At 43.0% G+C, this 12399-nt stretch overlaps 2 protein-coding genes across 2 annotated transcripts in view; one reads left to right on the top strand and one right to left on the bottom strand.

Moving 5' to 3' along the window:
* The window catches only part of NDUFB2 (NADH:ubiquinone oxidoreductase subunit B2), a 42124-nt gene extending 37913 nt beyond the window's left edge, over positions 1–4211 (bottom strand). Inside the window, exon 1 of the mRNA XM_078668190.1 lies at positions 4062–4211. Coding sequence (XP_078524316.1) covers positions 4062–4147 — 86 coding nt within the window. The 5' untranslated portion in view covers positions 4148–4211. The remainder of the gene's footprint in view (positions 1–4061) is intronic.
* Positions 4212–4424: 213 nt separating this feature from the next.
* The window catches only part of LOC144769376 (uncharacterized), a 155728-nt gene continuing 147753 nt past the window's right edge, over positions 4425–12399 (top strand). The window contains exon 1 of the mRNA XM_078653434.1: positions 4425–4894. The gene's annotated coding sequence lies outside the window, so the exon portion shown is untranslated. The remainder of the gene's footprint in view (positions 4895–12399) is intronic.

Below are 12399 nucleotides of genomic sequence, written 5' to 3'. Positions count from 1 at the left end.
CATTTTGCAGACTGCTGTCTTTCTGGATTTCTTCAATATAGACATCAGGGTAGAAGACAATGTCTATAGCGAATCCACTAAAGGTCCAAACTTAAATCCATAAACTTTCATGGTGATCCATAGCACTCCTCAAACTGCAGCCAGCAATCAGAATTGGTTCAGATATGTTATGCCAGCTACCGAAGGGACCTACTTGGTCTCTCGTTATTTAATACATATGCTGGTCTCTTGTCACAAGTTATCTTGAAGTACACTTATGTTGCAGTGCAATTTTGATATTTAAATGTATGGCGAGAACATAGAGCTCCATATTTGATTGGGAAAACACAAAGTCATACCATTGCAGCTGTCTAATAGACGTATGGCTGGGTGAAAGGCAGCTAACTTTGTTTAAACGGATCCAAGGTACAAATGCTAGGATTGGTGACCCATCATGAGATAGCCTGAATTTGACTGGACTGAAAGACGAGGAGTCAATACCTGTACAAGTACGAAGAAACCTTTGTGTATGATTTGGTAGTAAACGTTCCCTGTGAAACCAGATTTCAACAGGGACTATAAATTTAAGCAGTTATATATCAAGCCAGTGAGATATTAATAAGTTGTCACATTTGTTAGATTACAGAAATTCGCACGGCTTTCTCCTGAAACCTTGGCTATTTAACAACATAAGCAAGCATTTTTTCTGTAAAAGCCTTAATTTTAGAAACAAAAATAAAACAAATTCCAAGGCTAGAAACCCACTTTTAGAGATAAATAAAATGTAAATTAAGCACTATGGACCAGAATTCTAATACCTTCTAATGGGAGCCTTTCATGACGTAGGTTGAAAATAGAATGTTTGAATATTGTAATGGTTCAATAGAAGATATGGATGAACAGTAAATTGCCAATTTTTAGATAGGCGAGAATTATATTGGCAGTTTTGCACATCTGCGGTGAAGAATTGCCTTAACCTTGGCTGGACAAGGAGATCTTCGGCTACTGCGGCTTTGGCCGAGCTGCACTGGCTCCCTATGAAACAGCGAGTGGCTTTTAAATCACTTTGTCTTGTTTTTAAGGCACTGCACGGAGTTGGGCCCAGATCCCTGCAATCCATGTTCACCTGGTACATCCCTACCAGAGCCCTCCGCTCCTCCACAGCCTGTCTTGTCACAGTACCAAGATTCAACAAGGTCAGGACTGGGGGAAGATCTTTTAGAGTTGCAGCCGCAAAACTTTGGAATAGCCTGCCTCTTGACATTCGCCAAACAACTGAACTTCTTCCTTTCAGAAAGCGGATTAAAACCTGACTTTTCCCTAAATGCTAAACTCTGGTTACCTTTATCTGTTGTTCCCCACTGTCTTCCACCTTAGGAGTTATTTTACAGCGCCAGGATACCTGCAAGGTGACAGCTGCGCTATACAAGTGTTTTAAATAAATAAATAAACTTTAGTGCCTTCAGTGCCCTTTTCATCTCAGTCAAGAATGACCAACTTTCCACCTCTTCCCTTGACATTTCCATTATATCCACTGCCAAATTAAGACTATTTCTCGCTCTGCAAATCCTGAACCAAGCTCTTTTTAAGGTAGCACAAGCCTCATATTAGTCAAACCCAGGTGTTAACAAATTGCTGCAAAGATGAACTACAACAGATATACTATTGATCCCATAAAGCGAGGTAGGTGGAATATATACTCCGTACAGTTTTGCAAGGGAGAACAATTTCTTACTCGAATAAGGAAGTATACAATGGCACAATGCTAAAATAATGAGAGCTCCAATGCCAGCCTTTTGAGCATGGACCAGTCAAGGTAACCTGATATTACATTAAGAACGCTAAATATACAAGCTACGACTGGTATCTAGCAATACAGTCAACAGCACACCAATTTATCCCGATTGTGGGTTGGAAGTCTGGATTTTGGAAATTCTTTCAGTCTCCTAACCAGTCTCCCCGTATCATCTGTTGATAAACATAATGGTACAGTTTCAAGCAAACATCGCACCGCGCTCCGGCTCTTTCCCAGCTGCACACTACTTCTCATAACAATTTGTGATGCAAACCTAATTTGGCCAACACTTAAATACAGCCCTGGCAAGTGCCATGCATCAGGCGTTAGACTAACGCATTTTAGTGTGGTGGTGCGCATCACCGCACTAAAAAGCAAAGTCACACATTTTATAGGCTGGAGCACTGCTATGTTTAGTAGTGAAGAAAGCAGCGCGGAACCGTGCTGCTCTGGCAACCACAGAGTGTTTTATTGACAGACTGATTGCTGCAGGCCTGGAAGCTGGCTCTCTAATCACAGCGGCATTCACGTAACATGACACCATCACGGAGACTGCAAGAATGATTTGCTTAATTGTAAGCCAATACAGGACTTAATGATGCGGCCGTTTAGGTTTCATAAATAAGTTGTCAGCTCACCAGCCGCTCGCACCACTACCTGTTATGCCGTCAATCTTGTGGTGCCTGCCGCATCTAATGAAGAATGCAGCTCGAGTGTGGAGTCGGACCCAGAGCAGTAGTGACTGGTCGTGGCCAACCGAGACCGTGGGTTGCTCTGTTAGACGGTCAATAGCACTCTCAGGTCTGTAATCCATTTGTTAACCTTGTTGGAAATATTTAATTTAGTCAGAGCGTTATAACCAGGGTCTGACTTTCAAGCAAACACACAGTACAAAGAATAATAATAAGAGCTTAAGTACTTTTTGGCCCATGTGTTGTTTGTATTTCCTAATCTCTTAAACCCTTCGGTGCTCATGACGAGCTCAGCTCGTCATGGCATATAACTCTCAGGTGCTCATGACGAGCTGAGCTCGTCATGACCACACCCGTTTTTATTGCTGTCCAGCACAGGAGAAGAATCTCATCAGCAGCGATGTGGTTAAGAATGCTTGGGCCCGCGGAGTAGTTATAAACCCACTTTTTATGGCGAATCACTTTCTCCTACAGAAGTAGCCTGCAGCTGTTTACAGCGCGTGGGCCCCTATAGTTTTTGTTTGAGAAATGCTTGTAATGATTTTCCCGGCTGAAGAGGAGGCATTTAGGAGAGTCCGATTTCGGATGCTTGTGTTTATGTAGCATAGGGTCCAGTCTATACTTGCAATCAAATGCCTGGACTTTTAGCAGTGCAAGGGCCCTCAAAGAAGAAGTGGAGGAATGTAAGGTTGCGTGAACATATCGTTTCAAGTACCACCCTAACACACAATAACATTCATGCTGAGCCTACAACCTCGCGATTCCAAAGGGGACAACCTCAAGCGGGCAGATTTGAAGCACAATTACATTAGGTATTGCTGTTGGCAGCTTCAAGAGATTGGTAAATCCGTAGATTTACAAAAAATGCAGTGCTTACTACTTCAGGTTGAATGTTTAAAAGTACTGTAAAAAAGGCAGGTGTTATTTTTACTTTATACATTAACAAAACAGTGACTCGAGAATAGGAGTACATAGCCAGCCCTGGTAAAACCATAATGTAAAGGAGATATGGCGTATACCTGTCTGTGGCTTGCACCTTTCACGTGCAATAAATACCAGTTGTCGTTGTTCATAATATTTTATCACATGGGTAAAACAGAATCCCTAATAGCATATTTAATTATTGTTTGATGCCTCTGGCATGTAGCTTCTAAGCGCTTTGTGTATCACTATCAGCATTATATCGATCTATGCATTATGATAGATAGCTGCTGAGAACTGCAATCATGCACTCTGTCTCGGATAGTGCTCTTCCATTTCTGGTGTTTTCCAGCAGATTTAAGACCTTAGACTTTTCCGTTGCTTAAATGCATGCAATTTCAGATATTTATAGGTTTCCTTCGTCTTCATTACTTGGTTTTACTCGCGAGAAAGTGCCACTCATAGTTGTTTAAATGTCACTCATAATTACATTGAAGTTATGAAAATGTCACATATAGCAATCTAAAACCTTGGCAGCTATGTAAATAAGTGAAAAGACACTAGCTCTATTCCTCCTTCAATGCCACCTCCACTTGCCCTCAAGTCAGACTTCCTCCTCCTCCCCTGCTGTTTCGAAGCCCCAGGTTAATATCCCCCACCCACCCGATACTCACTGTCTCTCCCCCACCCTTTTCCCACCGCTCGTCAAGAATCGTCCACCAGCTCTGAGGACGCTGCCCATCCGAACAAGAGAAGACATGGTTCGGCCGGCCAGCCAGACAGCCGCGGCATCAGACCCCAAAGTCACCTTACGTCTGCGACAACGTGCGAAAGCGGCGTGCGTTATGATAGGCTGGAAAACGCAGACCAGTCCTTCTTTCATGTCTAGGGTACGGAACGCCTGCCTTACACACGCATAGACCCATAGAAATTACACTTTAGTTTACAGGGTAGGACTGTTAATTAATAGACGAAAGAAACGGACACACGTTCTTTTGATTTGCATTTATTTTCTGTCTTACTCAACGAAAGTTTATAGATTCCTAAAGTTGTGAACTAGTCCCATTCAAAGATGGCCTCGAAGTTGGTGTACAATAAGGGGAGGGGGATTAAATAGAATTAACGAAAAATATATAGTAGCCCCGGCCACCCTTGTAAACCCATGTAAGTCTGCATAAGCGCTTTAAATAGACAAGTTGTGACAGAAACAACCGTTTTTTAAGGAAATCATTGAACCTGTCCACTTTTAGTCGTCGTATGTGGACTGAAGGACGATTCTTTCACTTTAAGATGGTGACCATAATGTTCGCTAGATAAAACATATTTTCGTCTTCATGATGCCAGTGCTCTTTGTGGAAGGACCCGCCCAGATGTCTCCTCTCCGCCCATGGATTGGTTGGAACCGTTGCCATGGTTGTCTTTAACAAACAATTATGCGGGCTGTACTGTAGGCTGGTAGAGGGAAGCTGGAATGTGATATTTCCTCAGTTATCCCAAAGAGTGGCAAGTAAGTGCTAAAAAAGGGGGCGTGGTGAGTAAAGGGACAGGAGAGAATGTTTTGAGGAATGTTAAACTTAACACGGTACTACTGAATAGTGAAACGAATATGCGTGTTTTTGGCAATAACAACCGCCACATGGAGTGTGATCTTTGTGAAAAAAACAGTACCTTATGCTTTGTTATTTTATTTATTTATTTATTTATGCATTTTTATATAGCGCGGACTTTACCCGAAGGCGTCAGAGCGCTTCACATTAGGAACAGAGATGAAACATAATGAGAAACATTAGAAAAGAACAGATTGCAAAAACATACGTTACTTACATAAGGTAATAGTGACAATTGTGAGCAAACAAAATACATGAGGTAGTAAAAACTGTGAAATACATGAGGTAGTAAAGGTAATAGTGACAATCGTGAGCAAACAAAATACTTGAGTAAAAATTGTGAGCAACCAAAAATACATGAGGTAGTCAAAAGTGCACAAGAGGAAAGTGACAAGTGTGCAGTTATAAGAGAAAACAGAGTATAATTTGAGGTATAGTACTGCAATAAGTGCTAGACACTCAGGCACAAGAACAAGCGTTACGTGGGCAAGGTGGCACTTGTGCAAGTATCAAAGTTAAAAACATGTGAGAGGTAGCAACCGTGTGTTACAAGGGCAGAGTGGTGTGTGCATGTTACAAAAGGGCACCGAACACCAGTACATGGAAAATATTGCAAAAAGGCAGACCCTCCAACCACAGGCATACACTGGGAAGGCAATTCCATGGTCATGGAAAGTAGAAATTATCAGTAGTGGGAAGTCTTCCTCACAAATAGCAAGAGGACGTGAATTACTTTTGGAGGTGTCTCTGGAGGAGGAGAACTTTGAGGTCCCTTTTGAAGGCCTGGGAGGAGGCGGTGGTCCGGAGCTGAGGTGGAAAGGAGTTCCAGATTCTCACTGCGTTGCCTGAAAAGGATTGGGCCATTGTTCTTTCCTTCTTGAAAGTGGGAGGTTCAAGCAATAGATTCTCCGCATTGCGTGAAAGTCTAGAGCCTCCAGAGAGTTTCAGTTTATTCGCCAGGTAGCGGGGAGATGAAGAGTGCAAGGCTTTGTGGGTAATGCAGGCAGTCTTATAGATAGCTCTAGCCTCGAAGGGAAGCCAGCGGAGGGTGGATAACATCGGTGTGATGTGATCGCTTCTTTACTGGTGCAAAGCCAGCATTTTCTCAAAGTGGTGCATATAGAGGTATGTATTTCCCTCAAATAACCAAACACAGAAAATAGATGTTTTTTTTCTGGCAGAAAATCTGTGAATATTAAGATGATAGTAGGGCTCTTTGGCTGAACAGAGTTCAAATGTACTATGAAAGGTAGTCAGAATGTAAAGTTAGCGTTGTAAGTCGTGAACTGAAATATAATAAATAACAAAATGTTGCATAGTGGAGACTTTTGGAAAGGGCCAGTATTTTCGTAGGTTGCTTCTTTAAGAAAGATTGTGCAGTTGTGTCTTTAGTTTGTGAACAACATAGTCATAATTCTTACAGCATCGCATCATTACAGCAAAATAAAACAAATGAATGTGCTAGGGCAATTAATGAATATCCCTGTATCTTTATGACAAGCCAATTCATTCATTTAGCATGTACTTCTTGTACTAAAAAGACATGTCTCCGCAATTAAGCATCAGCTAACAGTGCTCGAAAAATCTTAAAAATGACTTATCCAACAGGGGTACTAACTGAGGGCAGTGGTGGCTGGTGACATTTGAAAGTGTAAGGCGTGAACGTTGCGGCGGAGTGCACCGTAGTGAGCGAGCCCGAGCTACATAAGAGCAGTTCTGGAGGGTTCTCCCCAGAGAAAATGTGGGAAAGAGTGGTCAAACGGTGCATTTTCAAGCAAATTTGAGAAAGGAAGAAGGTTAATAAAGCAATTGTGGTTTCAATTTAGGTTAAAAGGGGTTCTTTGGATTAGTGTTGGTAAATCAATGGTAGGCATTGGCATAAGTGCTGGGTACTATTACTCACCCTGATGTAAAAAAATAGAGGAATTTTTGAATTCATAATGTCATCAACAGGCCTTCACGTTTCACCTAATATCTACCCATGGTTCACGAATTTCCCCATTCTGGAAGTCTGTGCCCAGGGCAATGGTAATGTGCAGAGGGTTAATAGGCCTTCTGCAAAGAACATGTACCAGGCAGATCACAAAAGTGCATAGAATGTAGATAGTTCAATGGGTCAGTTAATGCTTTTGTCAGGGAGATGCTTTTTGTATTTGCATTTTAAAAGTTACAAGCCTAACATAGCAGAGAGAGCTATTAAGTTGGTCATCAAAGAGATGCATATAAGCAGCAAGGCATGGGTTAGAGCGTTATGCTTTTGTTCGCCAGTCATTATCTTAATGTTGCTAAAAAAGGGTTTATTTTATTAGTAAAGTCAACACAACCACAGTGCTATGTTTAAAATGTGTGAGTTTGAGCTGTTCCAGACCAAACAAACAATCCTAGACTATACTGCCCATTGCCTACCACCAGTATGTATGACGCGATGCTTGCACCATATAATCCTCTTTGTCTTATGTAATATATCCTATGCACTGATTTACACATGTGTGAGATCCATTGTCTCTGTATAATGTGTGTGAGGCAAAGGACTCTGAAACCCTACACAGCACCGGAAAACAAAACTTATGGTACATATTAGCAACATGCATCTCGACAAGTGAGTCTCAGGTGGACTGGATTCACATTAAAATGTTTGCATGTTAAGGAATGAATGCAGCTGTTTATGTCCTGATAAATCAATGGCTTGAATTGTATTGCTTGCGTTTAGAAGCGGCTGCTTTCAGCAACCCAGTGTGTTTATTACTTCCAAATGCAAGCAGTAAAATGTAAGCCATTTGTCAGGCCATAAAGACAGCTGACAGAGCTGAGGCCAGGGCTCCTCAAGAGTCAGAGGGCCCCTAAACACCTGCGTCCCCAGTTCCACTTACACCACATTCCTCTTTGCACCAGGCCAGCACTTCATTTCATACCCTTTTCAGGCAAATATTTAGTTATCTAGAATAATCCATTTAAAGAGACAATAAGCCTAATCTTCACCATAAATCAGGCATGAATCACCCATAAGTAAATAAGCTTCACGTTGAACTTGCATTATTGTTTCCCAATACTGTATTATCAACATGTTAGTCAGCCCAGAACTCTTTGCAAGTTTTCAGCTAAAAAGAAATATAGCGCTTGGATACTTACGTTGTTTGGCTAAAGGCTCTGCGAGAGAATGCCATCGTCACACACTGCACACCCCCAATGGTACAGTCAGCCACGTTTATTTTTAGACAAATCGTAATGCGTTTGCTTTTAAAAAAAACGCTGAAGTCCTTTCAGGCATTTTACTATTTCTCCGTACAAATTCAAACTCAAAGGACTTATGGAGGCTAGTGGAGACTATTAATACAATAACTCCAATATTGCTGTGGCCTGCTGGGAAACGTACTTAATCAGTCACTAGCAAGCAATGAGCTGCCTGAACAACGTTCATGATTTAGCGAGCAGCAAAGGTTTCTTTCAGCTTGTTTAAAATAATTAAGGGTGGCAGTCAGGTAATACCCCAATTTAGATTCAGTGGACAAATGATATGGATTATGGCCAAATGGAGACCCAGTTGGGGGTTTCCAAATGGAGAGACCAGGCCCGGCTCTTCCGGCACCCATAGCCAATGACTCCCACGGGTCTGTTCTCAGACTCACCGCCATACCTTTAGCCGTTTTTCAGCGTGTGCCCATGTACCTGTACCACTTCCCTCTCCTTACATAACCACTCGCATCTCTTTTCTGTATCTCGCAATAATTGGTGCTGTTGTTTGATCTTTTCTTCTAAAAAGCTATAGCCCTTGCCACTGTGACCGCTACTCTGACACCAACCCTGCCGAGCCTCTGTAGTCTCACCCCCAGCTGCTGACACCGTAGCCTGTTCTGCCACCCCCACTCCCTCCACAACATGGGGCCTCTGCAGGGAATCCCCATATTCTTTTTCCTGTCGGATTAACCGGCCCTGACCCCTCATACTGTCCCAGCCCTGCCTACACCTGCCTGGTTGACAGGTCAAGGGGCGGCATACTGTCCCCTTCTAACGCTGCCTCTCCTGCCAAATCATCAGTTAAAGTGCCCACAGGCACACCCTTATTTACAACTTGGGGCTGCCCACTCCCCTTGACTCAGGCCTTGAAAGTCCCTGCTCCAGAATAATCCTCTGCGGACGCCGGGAGGCTATGTCTACTCCCAGTCGCCTTTGTTTTCCACACTGGCCCGCCCGCACCTCTTCCCCGGCCCCTACTTTTGCTGCAATGCGGCCACCACTCCGCCCGACTCTGCTCACATGAGACTACTCCTGTTTGTGCCTACCCAGGCCTCATCTGATACGCCAGGCCAGAGGAGAAAAGTATGCCTACAGCACCTAGAGTGCACAGGGTCTCCCGCAGTGCCTTGTGCATCTGCCAACCCCTGTACCTACAATACACCAGTCGCCGCTCGCAATTCTCGTGCGGGAGGGCGGGGGGATGAGTCGCGCAGGGATTATCACGTGGGTGTTAGGGAGGAGGGGGTGTAAATATAATAAAATAAAACTTAACTGATCCCGTCCCGCGCCACCTCTGTTCCTGGGGGGTCCCTCCCTTCCTGTAGCCAATCACAACTCTGCAATGGCAGCGTTGTGATGGGGAAAATCCTTTACAACGCAACTTTTACAACGAAGTACCTTTACGACGCAACCATTACAATGCAACTTTTACAACGACTTGCGCTGGGGGGCGCTCTAGGATAGGGAATAGTTTCCAACACCTTCCCTACTATCCACGGGGACTGGAGTTGGAATAGTAAATTAAACTATTCACTATCCAGCGCCCCCCAACGCAAGTCGTTGTAACGACTTGCGTTGTAAAACTTGCGTCGTAAAGGCATGCGTTGTAATAGCGTTGACCCTGGACATACACTCCTTGAACCACAACAGAAATCGCGGTACAAATAATGCATAAGTAAAGCTTTTAAATATTTCTAACCTTGAGAAAGACCAGGTCTAATCGACCACTGAGGGCAAAACACATGTCGGCTGGTGCAGCTCTAGTAATACGCTGTTAAGGATATTCTGACACACAAGCATGTTATCATTGTAGTGAACTCCACAAAGCATTCACAAAGCAAGTACAAAAAATAACAATAAAAACTTGTTCTTCAACAAGGAACTGAGATCTCCTTGTGTTTATCTAAATACAATAAGAGAAGGAGGAGATAACACACTCAAAACCATTCCCCACATACCTTATTAAGTGTAACTTGGCGCTCAGGGTCCCTCTCCTAGCTAACACATTCAACAGCCTGACCATTAGCAACTTCCCAAGATCATGGTTCCTTTCAACCATCATGCCAATTTTTAAGAAGTGCAACAGGTCAGAACCCAAATGCTAATATCCTATATCCTTGATAGATTCTACTGTAAAAATCATTGGCAGAGCCTTTTTAACCGGATGCGGGAATAGACCCATGAACATAATATACTCCCACCACACTCAGTATGGCTTTAGGGAGCAGTTGGGCACAGTGGAGCAGCACCTGAACATACCATTGGCAGGCGCTGCCCACTGTACCTAGTGTTCATGGATCTATAGACTGCTTTCGATTGTGTGAACTGTATCAAATTGTGCATATTGTTGCTGGACTTGGATCTTGATGTTGCATTGGTACATTTTATGCACCCACTCCTTGAGTACTTGGGAGCCAGGGTACTCTTCGGTCCTGAGAGGGAACTCACTAAAGTTTTTGGCCTCAAACGTGGTGTCCGTCAACAGTGCGTGATGGCACTCCCATTGTTTATCCTTTATATTACTAACGTAACCCCCTTCCTACTGGATGCTAAGAAGGACATACCCAAGATAGGCAGCTTGCCAATTCCTGCTTTATGGTATGCGGACGATGCAGTTCTTATGGCCCGCTCCAATATCTCACTCTGTACGTTGGTGGACTCCTTTGTTGCATTTACGGCAAACATGGATTTGATTACAAACTTCAGTAAGTCGAATATCATGGCCAGTAGTCCTAGTAGTAGCAGGGGACCTTAGATGACATGCAGGGGACAGCACCTAGACAGTGTGCATAGTTTTCCTTATGTAGATGTAATGTTCGATAGCTCAGGGTAACAGGGTGCCCAAATTTCAGCCAGCACTCTAAAATTATCCAGGGTGGCAGGTGCGCTCTTGAGTCTCCCGTGAGCAGTAGGGCACAAATACCTTATATCTATCTCTAGCTCCCAGTGATTTTCTACAGCCTGCTGTGGCACAGGAGTATGTGGCTATACCAACAATGACACTATACAGCTATGGGCAAATCTTATCTGCAGACGCATACTGAACCAACCACCTTCAAGCTCACATTTAATTTGTCATGGCGAGCTGGGTCTGCCCTATTTAGAGGACTGCAGTAAACTAGCTTCAATCCTCTTGTGGATTTCGGTGTGAGTTAATCCTGAGGCAAGTCTAAATATGGATGTTATTAGAAATTGTATGCAATTAGACAAAGGTTTAGCAACCCCCCGGGTTAGCCACTGTAAAATACATTTTTTAAGATATTGGTCACCCGGAGCTGTTATACTCCCCATTATCCATCTGTAAGGAGGATAAAAGGGCTGTGAAACTACTTTTTTTCAAAAAGAGATCAGCGTTCAGGGCGAGTTCTGAATGACACAAAATCACTGTGTACAATTACGCAAATTTGAAAATGAATCTTAGTATGGATTCTTACCTTGCTTGGAAAATGGACAGATCAATAAGGTCACTTCTGTTTCACTTTAGGGCTGGCACAGTCCTCCACCTGCTTCGCTATACGATGGGCTTTGCTGAAGATAGCCTTTGGGATGTATGCTCCTGCGACCACTCCTTGGAGCAAACCTTGCTCTATTTTATTTCCATTTGCAAATTTTATTTGTTCTACTCTAGGCAAATTGTGTTGCTGTTTCTTAAAAAGTGCTGCTTTGTTCAATGCAGGTTTGCTCCTAGATTCGTACAAATGTTAAGCACAGGGGAAGTCTGTTTCTAGATGGCACCTTTATGAAGCTCGCCATTAATTGTAGGGAAATTAACTGATTCCTCTTTGTGAGGAAATGGGATGTAATACATTGTTCTGCAACCTCACTGTGTAATACACCTATCTACCCCTTTAGGTCCAGTAGGTTTAGTTTATTAAACCCTCTAACTCAACTCTGGGTATCTGTGGCTCTGAGCAGTGAGGCTTACTCAAAGGAACAAGTGAAACCGCACCAAAACAATTGAGAGAATACACAGGACACTTGAGAAATTCGAAACCAATTTTTAAAAATAGACTGTATGTTTGTATTTTTAAACACCACAATGAAAAAGATTTGCAAGAGGTTTTCAGAGATATAGATTTTATAAGGCACAGTAAATATGCACTTTTAATCTAACCACGAACACACATTGGCAAATTCCTGAAAATTTGACACTTAGTACAACGCGTTCTTT

Source organism: Lissotriton helveticus, chromosome 1_1 (genome assembly GCF_964261635.1).
Source record: "Lissotriton helveticus chromosome 1_1, aLisHel1.1, whole genome shotgun sequence".
Lineage (NCBI taxonomy): Eukaryota > Metazoa > Chordata > Amphibia > Caudata > Salamandridae > Lissotriton > Lissotriton helveticus.
This window is presented reverse-complemented; position numbering and strand designations above follow the sequence as displayed.